The 17,080-nt window shown below is 36.5% G+C and overlaps 1 protein-coding gene across 1 annotated transcript; it reads left to right on the top strand.

Moving 5' to 3' along the window:
* Positions 1 to 541: 541 nt before the first annotated feature.
* Positions 542 to 14,931, top strand: LOC133336415 (PRL-1 phosphatase). The gene is made up of 4 exons (XM_061544709.1): positions 542 to 710; positions 5,746 to 5,912; positions 14,599 to 14,730; positions 14,804 to 14,931. Exons 1-4 carry the CDS (start codon positions 594 to 596, stop codon positions 14,913 to 14,915), a joined length of 528 nt encoding a protein of 175 aa, XP_061400693.1. The 5' UTR covers positions 542 to 593; the 3' UTR covers positions 14,916 to 14,931.
* The last annotated feature ends 2,149 nt before the right edge of the window (positions 14,932 to 17,080 follow it).

Genomic DNA, 17,080 nt, shown 5'->3' with positions numbered 1-17,080 from the left:
ACATACAGACACAATCTTCCGTTATAGTTTAGAAACAAAATATTGTAAAGTCAGACCGTCTTAAACAAATTTTTTTGTAAAACATAACCCCAAAATTTTTTTGTTAAAAAAACTGATATAACCTCAATTATTTCAAAGAACTTAGTTTCAAAAAGACAACAACTCTTAAAAAAAGAAAAACGCTACAAACCTCCCTTTTTTAAAAAAAAATATTATATTTTCCTTTAATTTTGTAATTGAAAAAAAACCCAACAGTCTTAAACAAAATTACTTAATTATTGTATAACAAAAACAACAACAACTATTTCTACGAATTATATACTTACAAAAACAAAAACATACTTACCTATCTATCTATATACTAATAGAGAAAAAGAGACAGCAATTTAAATTCAAACAAACAAAACAAGTCCAATTTTTTCCGGTATATTTGTATAGAAATTCTATTGAAAAAAAAAAAAACAACAACAACAACAGAAAAATAAGTTTGTAAAAGTTTACATTTTTTATTATTATTATAAAAAAAGAAAACACTTATTTGTTTATTATTATTATAATTATATAAGAAGACAAATTGTATTTTGATATTATTAATGAGCAACATGCGTCAAAAGGATTTACGCCCCGCACCAGCTCTTATTGAGTTTAAGGGAATGAAGTTCCTAATCACTGATCGGCCATCAGATGTTACCATACATCATTATATTATGGTGAGTATGAAAAAATGAAATACCGATGTGTGTGTGTCCTTAGTAATATAAAATTTTATTTCTCTTCCTAGAGAGTCATTGTGGGACAAAAAAGAACCATTCAAGTGTGGCAAATTGTGAAATTTCGTCGCCGTGTAATTGGTGTTTCGCTGTTGAAAAATAAAATTTTTAGTCAAAAAGAGAAGAATTTTTAAATACTCACGAGAATAGAGACTGATGACCAGGCATAGAACAGATCGAATATTTCAATTCAATTCAAGTTATTTCATAAACGAGAGCCTAGCCCAAAGGGCCATGAGCGATTCCAAAAACTTCATTACATGGACTACATTTTCTGGAAACTAACAACATGCCCTTCCGTGTAATAGTCGAAAGGCCTGAAAAAATCCACGCCATGTCGTCGTGGTCATTGAAAAAATACCCCGTCCTGTTTATGGCCTTGAAAAAACAAACTTTATAGTCGTACGGGGCCGACCATACGATACCCTACGCAACTATCACGGAACTTTAACTTTCTGCGGATTTTTATTCCGTACCTGGGCAATTTATCGAGATAGTATCAACCTCTTGTCCGATGAGAGGTCAACTGCACCTCTTCCTTACACTGACTTATTTTCCGAATATTACTAATATTCAGTACAGTCTTTCTAATTACTTGTCCATATTCTCTTCACCGTGGGTTGTGTTGTGATGTTCTACTTATAATTGTGGCCTATAGATCAACTCGTAAAAACAAAAAAAAAGGTCAACCACTCCTCTTGGATATACTTTCAACTTCTCGGGACTATGTCCTTCAAATTTTGTAATTTTTCACACAAAAGTCAGGGTACATTTGACCCGCTAAATATTGACCGATCTTTATCAAAACAAGTATGCTTATTCGTTGGTCCGATCCCCTTCTCCATGTAAAAATTCGAGATGTTTGGGGCATAATTGCGGCCTCTGGAGCGACCAGAAAAACCAACAAAAATTAAGTATTTGGTCCATTTCATCCCCTAAATATTAACCGAATAGGGCTCTTCATTGGTCCATTCTACATGCAAAATTTCGTGAAGATTGGTCCATAACTGTGGCCTGTATCGTGTTTACAAATTGTAATGGACAGACGGACGGACGGACACACATGTCTAGATCGACTCAGCTAGTCGAGATATGACGATCGGTATACCTAAAGGTGGGTCTAGGATGAATATTTCGCGGCGTTACAAACTTTTGGGCTGCACAAACCTATTATACCCTGACAACATAGTTGTGTAGGGTATAAAAATGCAACGCCTTATAGACCAAAACAAGTCGTGGATTTTATAGAAATAATTTTTCAAGGGTGCAACAAAGGCGTGGATTTTATAAAAATATTTTTTTCGACGGTTTACCAAAGACGTGGACTATTATACCCTTCACCACACTGTGGTACAGGGCATTATGTCTTTGTGCATATGTTTGTAACAGGCAAAAGGACTTGAGCTAGACCCTTGGTCCCTTTTGAGAATATGCATAGAATCACTCTCTGAGTCGTTTTATGACTTTCTGAGTCAGATTTCGATATAGTTCCCATATATAGTTTCGAACGATTTTATGTAAATGGTGCAACAATTTCCTAATATTTGTCCGATTGAGACAAAATCTTGCACAGCGTTCTGAATTAGGTACAGATTGATGTATCCAATGTTTTGTTGAAATCGATTCAGATTTAGATATAGCTCCCATATATAGTTACGTCCGATTTTATGTAAATGGTGCACCAAACTCCCAATATTGGTCCGATTGAGGCAACATTTTGCACAGCGTTCTGAATTAGGTCTAGATTGATATATACCAAGTTTTGTTGAAATCGGTTCAGATTTCGATATAGTTCCCATATATAGTTTAGTCCGGTTTTATGTAAATGTTGCACCAAACTCCCAATATTGGTCCGATTGAGACAACATTTTGCACAGAGTACTGAATTAGGTTCAGATTGATGTATGCAATGTTTTGTTGAAATCGGTTCAGATTTCGATATAGCTCCCATATATAGTTTCGACCGATTTTATGTAAATGGTGCAACAATTTCCTAATATTGGTTCGATGAAGACAAAATTTTGCCAAGTTTTGTTGAAATCGGTCCAGATTGCGATATAGCTCCCTTACTGTCAATGTCCGATTGAGACAAAATTTTCCATAGCGGTTGGTATTTGTTGTTTTTACTTAGCTGGCTTGTGACAGAACTTCCTTTCCATAAGCCGATCTTAGAAAAGATTCCCAGGCGCGCCGGTCTTTTGCGCAGTTTTTCCAATTTGAAAGACCATTTTCGATATTGTCTTCGACTTGATCTTTCCGACGTATTCTTGGCCTTCCCCTTCTGCGTGAACCATCAGCTGGTTCGCTTTTATATGCCTTCTGGGCTGGGCATCTTCATCCATTCTCACAACATGACCTAGCCAACGTAAACGCTGCAGCTCAATACGTCTAAGAATGTCGATGTCCGAGAATAGCTGTTACAACTCATGGTTCATTCGACGGCAATATTCACCGTCAACGCAGATCGGCCCATAGATCTTTCTTAGAATTTTTCTCTAAAACACTCCAAGAGCTGCCTCATCTGCTTGCGCAAGTACTCACGCTTCGGATCCGTATAACAGCACGGATAGTATCAGCGTCTTGTAGAGTGTGAGTTTGGTCTGGCGGGAGGTGGCCTTGCTTTTGAGTTGTTTGCTCAAACCATAGTAGCATCTTTTGACCATCACAATCCTTCTCCGAATTTCAAAACGGATGTCATTCGTTTTTTTATGGCGCTACCATGGTATATAAAATCTTTAACTACCTCGAAGCTGTAGTTCTCAGGTTCCATAGTTGGTCCGAGTCTACTGGACGTCTTGCGCGTTGATACCATCAGCTTGGTCTTCTCGCCGTTTACTGCCAGACCCACTTTGGTAGACTCCTTCTCAATTTGTTCAAAGGTGGCTGTTACCGCTCGCAATGGTATGGTTCAATAATGTCATTGACCATTGTCTTCAGTCGTTCACACAGTACGCTGGATAGCACTTTATATGCAATGGGAAGGAGACTTATTCCTCTATAGTTAGCACATATCGTCTTGTCTCCTTTTTTGAGCACGGGACACAGGATGCTGAGGTTCCAATCATTATACCCTACACAACTATTTTGTCAAGGTATTATAGCTCTGTGCAGCCCGAAGAGTTTGTAACGCCGCGAAATATTGGTCCTAGACCCACCTTTATGTATACCTATCGTCATATCGCGCCTAGCTGAGTCGATGTAGACATGTGTGTCCGTCCGTCTGTCCATTATATTTTGTAAACACGATACATGCCACAGTTATGGCACAATCTTCACGAAATTTTGCATGTAGGATGGGTTTTGCCCAATGAAGACCCCTATTGGGGATGATATGGACCAAATACTTAATTTTTATCGTTTTTTCTGGTCGCTCTAGAGGCCGCAATTATGACCCAAACATTGCGAATTTTTACATTGAGAAGGGGATCGGGTCAAATGGACCCTGACTTTTGTGTAAAAAATTACAAAAATTTTAATTCTATAGCGTATAGATTCGCACCCGAAGGACATAGACCCGAAAAGTTGTTGGTATATCCAAGGGCAGTGGTTGGCCTTTAAATTGATACCAATTATATGGTCGTATGTACTCAGATGTGGGAGTTACACTTAAACATTTACATGTGCATGTGTATTCAGATATTATTTAGTAAACCTTTACCACACTAGAGGGCGGAAATAAATGATCGCTTTAAAATGTTCCATGAAGTGTTTTTTCTAGTCGATCTAGGCTCCAATGGGAATAAGAAGATCACAACACAAGGGATGGGAATCTGGACAAGTAATTAGAAAGGTTGTACTGAACATTAGTAATAATTGTCGGTCTCTAGATGGTCCAGATGGTTCAAATATCGCGAAATATTGCCCAAGCTCAGAATTTAAATCCACAGAATGTTAGTTTTTCGTGGAAGTTGTGTATGGTATCATATGGACGGCCCCGTCCGACTATACTGCTCCGCTCACTGGTTGTGCATGCATTCATCTAGCCAAATTTTACTAATCAGCTGACGCATGCTACTGACCAGCATCTGACCACCAGTCTTGAATAGTTCGGTTGGTAACCTGTCGGCACCTGCCGCCTTATTTTTGTTTGTTTTTCTTGTTCTTTCTTCCTTTTTCTGAAAATACGTTTCTCCTCTCTACTTTTCTCCCGATAGTTCTGCATCGCTTTACGTGTTGCTACTGTCCGCAGGATTGCCCTATACGCTGCGTTTTCAATATAGACATAAACCAGGCCCCATATTAAGGCCCCGATCCAATTTCAAAACACGAAGGGTTTTAATTTTATATCTTGGATTTTCCATCCCTGGGGAATAAAAAATCCGTATCAGAAAATATTCTATAAAAGTCTATGTTTTTAAAAATTTCCCGTACAAAGTTTCGTCTGTTATTTGGTATTTTTCTCAGAGCATAATCAACCTAAAGGTCCAGCCAGATTTAGGGAACTTTGAATATACAGCATAGGGTGTATGGTATAAAAGGTTTGGCTCGATCCAACTTAAGGATGTTTTTTTTTTCATTGCAGATGTTTGTAACGACAATGAACCATCATCACGCAAGAAGTCTCATCAACCGATACTATCCACCTCAATGGATCAATGTTATCAAATATTGCTATTCTTTGATCAGACAAACAAGGTTCACGAAATTTATCGATGTACATAATTAATACCCCCATGATTCCATGTTAACTTCCCAATTCATATGAAATTTCAAATCTCAACCAATGCCGGCACAAGTTTGCCATGTCCACAATGATGAGCTCATCATTGTGGACATGTCTATGATTGGTACTCTTTGTCCTTATGAGACCATTTGTCGTATAATTCAGCTAAGCAGGACAGTTGCTCTCTGTAGCCGTCTTTGATTTTTTCCTCAAGATTTTCAATATTTGTACGGTTACATATAAGTCATTCTTTTATTTAATTTTTTTTGTATTCCATAATCTAACATCAAATTCTCTCTCTTCTTTTTCCAGGAATTAAAGAAAAACAATGTGAATACTGTGGTTCGCGTCTGCGAGCCCAGCTATAACACAGAAGAATTGGAAGCACAAGGCATCACCGTTAAAGATTTAGCATTCGAAGATGGTACTTTCCCGCCGCAGAATGTTGTTGACGAATGGTTTGAGATTTTAAAACAGAAGTAAGTATTCATCAGCCCCTAACTATGTCTTATTTCAAAGTTCCCGGTTTTATTTGTTACGCAAAAAAAAAAAAAAACAATTGGCTTTGTTTTCAAAAAAAATCAAAAGCTTGTAATTTCCTCTTCCTTCCTAAATTTTTTCTTATTGTAAATTTTTTGTAATTTTTTTAATGTTGTTAGAAAATCGTTTAGGATTTTTTATCTAAATTTTCAAGTTGTTGCTTTTGTAAATAAATTTATTTGTGTTATATATCTGTAAAAAAATCTCCTTCTGAATCGAGGTTAGCCATGAGGGTCTGAGAAGACTTCTGCATTAAAAAATTCAGGATTTTCTAAGATTTTTCATCGACTGATTTGAATTGAATATTTGACTATCTGTCAAATATTTCAAAGTTTAACACAATACACACCTCCCCAGTTAGGCCCTAAACAACCTATCAAATATGTCATCTATGTGATTCGATAGCAGTACCTCTTCATATTTTCTTTTTATTATGACCTGACATATCAAAGAGATCTCTATCGAAATAAATTCCTTAAATTACGAAATTGTTGGTCAGTTGCTATGTGCCTTAAAAATAATCTCTAGAAGTATTTTTATTGTTCAGTTCAGACCAGTTCGAATAATCAGTGTTATTTATGTTTGACGTGCCCTGCCACCACCTTATCATTCATCCACCATCGCCCATACTAAATCAAACAGAAAAAAAAAATCCCATAAAAAAATCAAAGCGCTTCTACTACACCTTGTTCTTCACGGTATTTAGATAACGCTCCGTTGTCTCATCCGACACCTGCTTACTTGCATGCCCGCTCTTCCTATCTTCTGGATACAATCATCATCTCCACTTGAAAATTTATATTTTTAAACAAAAAAATGTTTTCCCCCCGATAAGATAGTAGCGAAATATTTGAAGTGTCAGATTAGCCAGAGTTTTATAGCTTCGAGAAGTGTGAGATACTGAAACAACAGAAACACCTTTGGCCCTTGAAAAAATATTTTTAAAAAATCCACGCATTTGTTGGAGCCTTAAAAAAATATTTTTAAACCAGTGAGGGGAACAGTATAGTCGGCCAGGCCGACCGACCATATTATACCCTACACACCTGTCACGAAAATCAAATTTTCTGTGGTTTTATATTCTTGGGCTTGGGCAATATTTGGCGATAGTTGCGCACCCTCTTGACCGACTAGAGGTCAACAAATATTGCTAATATTCAGTACAGCCCTTCTAATTACTTGTCCAGATTCACTTCATCGTGGGTTCTGTTGTGATGTTCGGCTTTCTATTATGGCCTATAGATCGACTCAAAAAAGACACAAAAAATTAAGTTTTCGGTCCACTTTATCCCAATATTATTATCTGATCATCACCGAAAAATATAGGCATTGTCCTTGACCATAACTGGAACCTCATGGAATATTTCAAAGCGATCAGCGCTATATTTCCCGCCTCCAGAGTGCGGTAATGGTGCATCAAACTCCCAATATTGGTTCGATTTTGCACAGAGTACTGAATTAGGTATAGATTGATATGTGCCAAGTTTTTTTTTTTAAATCGGTTCAGATCTAGATATAGCTCCTATATATAGTTTCGTCCATAACTGGAACCTCATGGAAAATTTCAAGGCGATCAGCGCTATATTTCCGCCCTCCAGAATGCGGTAATGGGTTACTAAATAATATCTGAATACGTAAGCACCTGCAAATATTTACGTGTAACTCCCACATCTGAGTGCATACGACAATGTAATTGGTTTCAATTTAAAGGTCAACCGGGTCTATGTCCTAGAATAGAAATGTTGTCATTTTTAACACAAAAGTCCGGGTCCATTTGATCACTTCACTTTTATAAATATTGACAGATCTTTATCAAAACTTACTTACTTAGCTGGCTTGTGACAGCCGAGCTTGGAAAAGATTTCCAGGCGCGTCGGTCTTTTGCGCAGTTTTTTCAATTTGAAAGACCATTTCAGCGATATTGTCTTCGACTTGATCTTTCCGTACGTATTCTTGGCCTTTTCCTTCTGCGCGAACCATCAGCTGGTTCACTTTTATATGCCTTCTGGGCTGGGCCATCTTCATCCATTCTCACAACATGACCTAGTCAACGTAGTGGCTGCAGCTCAATACGTCTAACAATGTCGATGTCCGAGAATAGCTGGTACAACTCATGATTCATTCGACGGCGATCGACCCATAGATCTTTCGGAGAATATTTCTCTCAAACACTCCAAGAGCTGCCTCATCTGCTTGCGTAAGTACCCATGCTTCAGATCCGTATAACAGCACAGTTAGTATCAGCGGATTCAGACACGGTGACAGTTTGTCGTGTGATCTTTTTAACATACTACTGGAAAAGGTCATACGAGACGCAAAGGTGAACAGAAATGACACTCTGTACACCAAACAACACATGTTACTCGCCTACGCCGATGACATCGATATAATGGGTCGAACATTGCGACCCTTGGTACCTTGGTACCTTGGCGGTACCAAGGTATATAAAGTCTTTAACTACCTCGAAGCTGTAGTTCTCAAGTTCCACAGTTGGTCCGAGTCGACTGGACGTCTTGCGCGTTGATATCATCAGCTTGGTCTTTTCGCCGTTTACTGCCACACCCACTTTGGCCGACTCCTTCTCAATTTGTTCAAAGGTGGTGGTTGGCGCTCGCAATGTTCGACCCATTATATCGATGTTATATGGCCGTACTTTATCAAAGCAGGCATACCTATTCTTTGGTCCCATCCCCTTCTCCATGTAAAAATTCGAGATATTTGGGTCAAAATTGCGGCCCCTGGAGCGTCCAGACAAAAATAAAGTATTTGGTCCATTCCATCCTCTAAATATTAACCGATCTTTACCAAAAACAAAATAGGGGTCTTCATTGGCCAGAACCCATCCTACATGCAAAATTTCGTGAAGATCGTGTTTACAAATTATAATGGACAGACGGACGGACGCACACACATGTCTAGGGTCTAGGATCAATATTTCGCGGCGTCACAAACTCCTGGGGCTGCACAAAGCCTGACAACATAGTTGTGTAGGGTATAAAAATCCACGTCTTTTGGAATACCCTAAAAATAATTTTTGAAAAATCCAGGCCGTGTGGTAGAGTCTAAAAAATAAAATTCATGCCTTGTTATAGAGCCATCCATTTTAGGTTTTGCGCAATATGGCGTTTTCTACACAGGGCCCCCACTGTCACAGAGACTTGCAAGGGAAATCGGGAAAATCCGTTAGGCGAAGGCCTAAAGTGTATATATTCTGAAAGAACTTCTCGGGACCTTTCAACTGATGTGGGTCTCTATACTGCATCCATTTCAGGTTTTGTGCAATATGGCGTTTTCTACACAGGGTCCCCACTGTCACTAAGTCTTGCAAGGGAAATCGGGAAAATCCATTTTAGGTTTTGCGCAATATGGCGTTTTCTACACAGGGTGCCCACTGTCACTGAGACTTTCAAGGGAAATCGGGAAAATCCGTTAGGCGAAAGCATCTCTTTCGGTATTTATTCTGAAAGTACTTCTCGGGACCAATTCAACTGATGTGGGTCTCCATACTGCATCCATTTTAGTTTTTGTGCAATATGGCGTTTTCTACACAGGGTCCCCACTGTCACAGAGACTTGCAAGGGAAATCGGGAAAATCCGTTAGGCCAAAGTCCCTTTTTCGGCATAAAGTGTATATATTCTGAAAGTTCTTCTCGAGACCTTCCACATGATGTGGGTATCCATACTGCATCCATTTTGTGCAATATGGCGTTTTCTACACAGGGTCACTGTCACTGAGACTTGCAAGGGAAATCGGGGAAATCCGTTGGGAGAAAGTCTCTTTTTCGGCATAAAGTGTATTTATTCTGAAAGTACTTCTCGCGAACTTTCAACTGATGGAAGTCGGGAAAATCCGTTAGGCGAAAGTCTCTTTTTCGGCACAAAGTGTATATATTCTGAAAGTACTTCTCGGGACCAATTCAACTGATGTGGATCTCCATACTGCATCCATTTTAGGTTTTGAGCAATATGGCGTTTTCCACACAGGGTCCCCACTGTCACTAAGACTTGCTAGGGAAATCGGGAAAATCCGTTAGGCGAAAGTCTCTTTTTCGGCATAAAGTGTATATATTCTGAAAGTACTTCTCGAGACCAGTACTGATGTGCATACTGCATCTATTTTAGTTTTTGTGCAATATGGCGTTTTCTACACAGGGTACCCACTGTCACTAAGTCTTGCCAGGGAAATCGGAAAAATCAGTTAGACGAAAGTCACGGTATTAAGTGTATATATTCTGAAAGTACTTCTCGAAACCTTTCAACTGATGGGGGTCTCAATGGGCGTTTTCTACACAGGGTCCCCACTATCCAAGGGAAATTGGGAAAATCCGTTAGGCGAACGGATCTCTTTTTCGGCATAAAGTGTATATATTCTGAAAGTACTTATTGGGACCTTTCAGCTGATGTGGGTCTCCATACTGCATCTGGCCTTGAAAAAATATTTTTCAATATCCTGCTTTGCAATTTTCCAACTCATTTTTTCTCGCTTTTAATTTTTCATTATTTCTAATTTTTAACACCATACTACTAATCAAATTTACTTATTTTGTTAATACACACACACACACTCCAACTCTACTAAAATATACAGTTACTAAAAACAACTACCAAAACATGTATCTTGTGTGTCCTTTTCTATATCCTTTTTTGTTCGTTGTTGTTTTATTTGTTATTGTTGCTGATTGCCCAGTTCTTTTTTTGTTTGTAATGTTCGTTCCTCTGTTTTTGATTGATTGTTTATTGGTTTGAATGATGCTGTTGATTTCTTCTTACCGCTACCACCCTTTACTTCTTCTTCTTCTATTTTTTTCTTCTTCTTCTTCTTTATCTTTTGTAGTTTTAGTAAGAAATCCTCCTCCTCCTCGCGTGCATCCTTTTTGAGAAACAAACGTTTTTCACTGCGACATTCGTTCCGATTCCATAAATCTTCTGCCGATAATACCAATAACAATACAAACGACAACAACACCAACACCATCACAACTACCAACTCCACCACCAACACCACCACAACCAATACCAAGAATTCCTCTTCTAATACTACTACTACAACAACATCGACAAGTCCAACATCGACTACTACCTACAACACAATTAATAATATGCAATATCAAAATTTAAATAATACCCTAATTCACGATGAAAAAGATTCAGCCAATAATAGTAGGAGGTAAGGTTTTATCGTTTCGTTTTTGCGTTGTGGTCGTTTTTTTGAAAAAATGTTCTTTTTTTATTTTGATTTTGCCTTTTGAGCTATCTTTTCATTATTTTTTTCTTCATTTCTTGTCATTGTTGTACTTTTTTTTAAATGTCTACTTAAAATATTCTTTAAAAATCCAGGCTTAGATGTAGCCCTTGGAAAAATGTTATTTAAAAATCCAAGCCTAGATGTAGCCCTTGGAAAAATGATCTTCAAAAACGTCAGCCTAAAAGTAGGTCTTGAAGAATGTTCTTTAAAAAAAATCACGCCTAGAAGTAGGCCTTGAAAAAATATGTTTTAAAAATCCACCCGTAGAAGTAGGCCTACACAAATATTTAAAAAAAAGTGAGCGGAGCAGTATAGTAGGCCGACCCTACACAACTACTACGGAACTCTAACTTTCTACAAATGTTTTTTCCGACCATGGGCAATATTTCGTGATATTTACACCCTCTTACCCGATTAGAGGTCAACAACACCTCTTCCTTACACTGACATATTTTCCGAATATTACTAATATTCAGTATAGCGCTTCTAATAATTTTTCCAGATTCCCTTCGCCGTGGATTGTATTGTGATGTTTGGCTTATAATTGTGGCCTATAGATCAAAAAACACAAAAAATTAAAGTTTTCGGTCCATTTCATCCGAAAATTACTATCTGATCATCACCTAAAATGATAGGCGTTTTCCTTGACCATAACTGGAACTTCATGGATAAATTTCAAAGTGATCAGGGCTATATTTCCGGCCTCTAGTGTGGTAATATCTGAATACGCCCTGTAAATATTTAAGTGTAACTTCCACGTCGGAGTACATACGACCATATAATTGGCATCACTTTAAAGGTCAACCACTCCTCTTGGATATACTATCAACTTCTCGGGTCTATGTCCTTCAGGAGTAAATATATACGCCATAGAATACAAATTTTGTCATTTTTGACACAAAAGTCAGGATACATTTGACCCGATAAATATTGACCAATCTTTATCTAAAGAGGCATGCTTATTCTTTAGCCCGACCCCCTTCTCCATGTAAAAATTCGCGATGTCGCGGCCTCTAGAGCGACCAGAAAAACCAACAAAAAATCAGTATTTGGTCCATATCATCCCCTAAATATTAACCAATCTTTACCAAAAAAATAGTGGTCTTCATTGGCCAGAACCCATCCTATATGCAAAATTTCGTGAAGATTGGTCCATAACTGTGACCTGTATCGTGTTTACAAATTAAATTGGACAGGCGGACGGACGGACACACATGTCTAGATCGTCTCAGCTAGTCCAGATATAACGATCGGTATACTTAAAGGTGGGTCTATGACAAATATTTCGCGGCGTTACGAACTTTTGGCGCTGCACAAAGCTATAATGCCCTATAAAAAAATATATAGAGTCTATGGTGCACCATTCACCTTAAATCGGACGAAAATATATATGGGAGCTATATCTAAATCTTATCCGATTTTCACGAAACTTAGAACACATCATTCTAAGCTTAATTCAGTATGCTGTGCCAAATTTCGTGCTAATCGAAAGATATTTAGGGACTTTGGTGCACCATTTACCTGAAATCTGACGAAAATATATATGGGAGCTATTTTTAAATCTGAACCGATTTTCACGAAACTTAGCACACATCATTCTATACTTAATTCAATATGCTGTGCCAAATTTCGTGCAAATCGAAAGATATTTAGGGACTTTGGTGCAACATTTACCTTAAATCGGGCGAAACTATATATGGGAGCTATATCTAAATCTGACCAGATTTGCGCGAAACTTAGCACACATCATTCTAAGCTTAATTCAGTATGCTGTGCCAAATTTCGTGTTAATCGAAAGATATTTAGGGACTTTGGTGCACAATTCACATTAAATCGGACAAAAATATATATGGGAGCTATATCTAAATCTGAACCGATTTTCACGAAACTTAACACACATCATTCTATACTTAATTCAGTACGCTATGCTAAATTTTGTGCAAATCGAAAGATATTTAGGGACTTTGGTGCACAATTCACATTAAATCGGACGAAAATATATATGGGAGCTATATCTAAATCTGAACTGATTTTTCTCAATTTCAATAGGGTTCGTCCTTGGGCCAAACAAATAAGCTGTGCCAAATTTCATCCAATTCGGATCATAAATGCGAACTGTACTTTGTTTACAATTTAAGATGGACAGGCATACATAAATCGACTCAGAAAGTGTTTCTATGTATATTCTCAAAAGGAACCATGGGTCTGTCTCGATTATTTTTGCCTGTTACAAACATATGCACAAAGACATAATACCCTGTACCGCAGTGTGGTGAAGGGTATAAATAGACGCCTTTTATAGGAGTTGGAAAAAAATGATTTAAAAAATCCACGCCTTGTTTAGGCCTGGAAAAAAATGATTTAAAAATCCACGCCTTGTTTAGGCCTGGAAAAAAATTATTTAAAAAATCCACGCCTTGTTTAGGCCTGGAAAAAAATATTTAATAAATCCAAGCCTTGTTTAGGCCTGGAAAAAAATTATTTAAAAAATCCACGCCTTGTTTGGGCCTGGAAAAAAATTATTTAAAAAATCCACGCCTCGTCTAGGCCTGGAAAAAAATGATTTAAAAAATCCACGCCTCGTCTAGGCCTGGAAAAAAATTATTTAAAAAATCCACGCATTGTTTAGGCCTGGAAAAAATTTCTTTAAAAAATCCACGCATTGTTTAGGCCTGGAAAAAATTTCTTTAAAAAATCCACGCCTCGTCTAGGCCTGGAAAAAATTATTTAAAAAATCCACGCCTTGTTTAGGCCTGGAAAAAAATTATTTAAAAAATCCACGCCTTGTTTGGGCCTGGAAAAAAAAATATTTAAAAAATCCACGCCTTGTTTGGGCCTGGAAAAAAATTATTTAAAAAATCCACGCCTTGTTTGGGCCTGAAAAAAAAATTATTTAAAAAATCCACGCCTTGTTTAGGCCTGGAAAAAATTATTTAAAAAATCCACGCCTTGTTTAGGCCTGGAAAAAAATTATTTAAAAAATCCACGCCTTGTTTGGGCCTGGAAAAAAATTATTTAAAAAATCTACGCCTTGTTTGGGCCTGGAAAAAATTATTTAAAAAATCCACACCTTGTTTGGGCCTGGAAAAAAATTATTTAAAAAATCCACGCCTTGTTTAGGTCTTGGAAAAAATTTCTTTAAAAAATCCACGCCTTGTTTAGGCCTGGAAAAAAATTAGTTAAAAAATCCACGCCTTGTTTAGGCCTGGAAAAATTTCTTTAAAAAGTCCGCGCCTAAAAATAGGCTATGAAAAATATCAGAAAAAAATATTATCCTTTATTTTAAGTATTACCCTGTCCTCTTGATATCTTTGTGTCATGTTTTACCACGTTTTTTGTGTGTTTTTTTAATTCCAAATATTTTTTTTTCTTTTTTCCAGATATCAACAGAATCCCGAAGCTTGTGTTGCTGTGCACTGTGTCGCTGGTCTCGGCCGTGCACCCGTTTTGGTGGCATTGGCACTCATTGAGTTGGGTCTGAAATATGAGGCAGCTGTTGAAATGATAAGGGAGTGAGTATTTCGAATTCTTTTCTTTTTATTATTTTCTCTAATCGGTCTCTTTTTCTTTTTCTTTATTTTGTAGCAAGCGACGAGGAGCCATCAATGCCAAACAGTTATCATATTTGGAACGCTACAAGCCCAAGGCAAGGCTAAAGCACAAAAATGGCCATAAAAATTCATGTTGCGTGCAATAGATTTCCAAAATAATAATCATAATAATAATAATAATGAAAGTAACAGATATAAAACAAAATAACCATATATTTAAAAAAAGAAAGAAAAAAATAAATTCCCACCAGTTGAAAAGTGTTCATTTTTTTAATTTAAAACAAAAAAACAACTACAACAACAAACAAACAACAAGAAGATGAAGAAGAGAAAGAAAAAATGGAAATGAAAACTACCACAACTACTGTGCTATCACATTCTGCTACTCTCTCTCTCTCTCTCTACAACCACAACAAGGTCTGCAACAATAATTGGAGAACTAACTAGGAAGCCAAACCAAGCCAAGCAATCGGGAAAATTGATCAGCAACAAGGCTTATTTTCATACACACCTTCCTCCGGCCAAAGATATTTTGATGACTCTGCCAAGGAACTTTGTAAAATATTCAATTGCTGAGCATGAGGACCACGAAGATGATGTTGCAGGAACAGCCGCTATTTAAATTTTTAATATGACCATGATAATGTTTGGAAAATCGTGTATAGACGACTTCTTGTTCTGTTTAGTCCTGGAACTCTTTGACTTTTTCATTCAACTTCCTTCCTTGCCCACTAATCCAAAAATTACAAAAATTGTTAATATTCCTCAAGAATTAAAAATGTAATTGAATTTAGTTTGGATTTAATTTTCCCCATAATCCAATTCTCTCCTCCTCCCCCCTTTGACCTTTAAAAATGATAATGATGATTTGACTTTATAAAAGGACAACACCATTAAAGGCAATATATAAACCAACAACAATAACAACCCAAACCAATTTTTACAAGATTTCACCGTAGTTCTATTTTTGTTTTGTTTTCTCTTGAAACTTTTCTAACCGGTGATCCACAATCCCCCAAAAAACTCCCCTCTTGTGTTTAAAAAATCACAGATACAGCCCATACCCAAACGGAACCCTTACTCTAAAGTCTACTCTAAACAAGCATGTAGACAATGGGGGTCCGAAACACACCCCACACTTCTCTGCAATGTGAATAAAAAAAAGAAATGGAAAACTCTAAATTATTTTCAAAATATATTTTTTTGTAATAATTATAAATACATATATGATTTTTTTTTTAAATAAGACAACCGTAACTCTTATATGTCTCTGTAGTTTTTAATTAATTTTATTCTATTTTTTTGTTAAATGATTTTTTTTTGTAATTGTAATTTTTTTTATTATTTGCAAAAAAACATAGTTAATGATAATTTTTTTGAATGATATGATAATAACGAAATGATAATGATTATGATATGATGATAATAAGTTGATATCCATACAGTATATAAAAATAACAAAAACAACAACAACATGAAAACACATGAAAAAAAAAAACAAAATAAAAATTTTAAAATAATGTAATTTTTTAATATACAAACTGGTACGAATGAAACGAAATTATTAGGGAAGATGGCATGTTAATTGTATTTTTGGGAAGGGGAAAAACAGTCTGTATAAAATCCCCAACTTGCGTGGCCCTTAAAAAATTTTCTTTAAAAACTTCACGACTTGTTTAGATCCTTAAAAATGTTAGTTATAAAATCCATGTCTTATGTAGGTCCTTAAAAATTTTATTAAAAGAATCCTCACCTTGTTGTTGCCCTCGAAAAAATATTCTTAAAAAATCCTCACCTTGTTGTTGCCCTCGAAAAAATATTCTTAAAAAGTCCTCAATTTGTGTAGGTCTTGAATAAATATTCATTAAAAAAATCCTCACCTTGTGTAGGTCGGAAACAAATATTCATTAAAAAAAATACTCACCTTGTTGTTGCCCTCGAAAAAATCTTCTTAAAAAGTCCTCAAATTGTGTAGGTCTTGAACAAATATTCATTAAAAAGTCCTCAAATTGTGTAGGTCTTGAACAAATATTCATTAAAAAATCCTGATTTTGTCGTGACCCTTAAAAATATTCTTAAAAAAATCCTCAACTTGTTGTGGCCCCTAAAAAAATCTTTAAAAAATCCACGCCTTGTGTAGATCCTTAAAAAATATTCTTTGAAAAATCCACGCCATGTTTAGATCCTTAAAAAATATTCTTTAAAAAATCCACGCCTTGTGTAGATCCTTAAAAAATATTATTTAAAAAAATCCACGCCTTGTTGTAGCCCTTAAATTTTTTTTAAATCCACGCCTTGTGCAGATCTTTTA

This window comes from Musca vetustissima, unplaced genomic scaffold (genome assembly GCF_032173495.1).
Source record: "Musca vetustissima isolate MV318-11 ecotype Yass unplaced genomic scaffold, APGP_CSIRO_Mvet_v1 utg27291, whole genome shotgun sequence".
In the NCBI taxonomy this organism is placed as follows: Eukaryota; Metazoa; Arthropoda; class Insecta; order Diptera; family Muscidae; genus Musca; species Musca vetustissima.
This window is presented reverse-complemented; position numbering and strand designations above follow the sequence as displayed.

Excerpts from the sequence above, each read along its gene's own strand:
- LOC133336415 (XM_061544709.1), top strand. The coding sequence starts at position 594 with ATGAGCAACATGCGTCAAAAGGATTTACGCCCCGCACCAGCTCTTATT. Across the intron at positions 5,913-14,598 it reads TTTGAGATTTTAAAACAGAA|ATATCAACAGAATCCCGAAG; the intron begins GTAAGTATTCAT and ends TCTTTTTTCCAG. Across the intron at positions 14,731-14,803 it reads GCTGTTGAAATGATAAGGGA|CAAGCGACGAGGAGCCATCA; the intron begins GTGAGTATTTCG and ends TTTATTTTGTAG.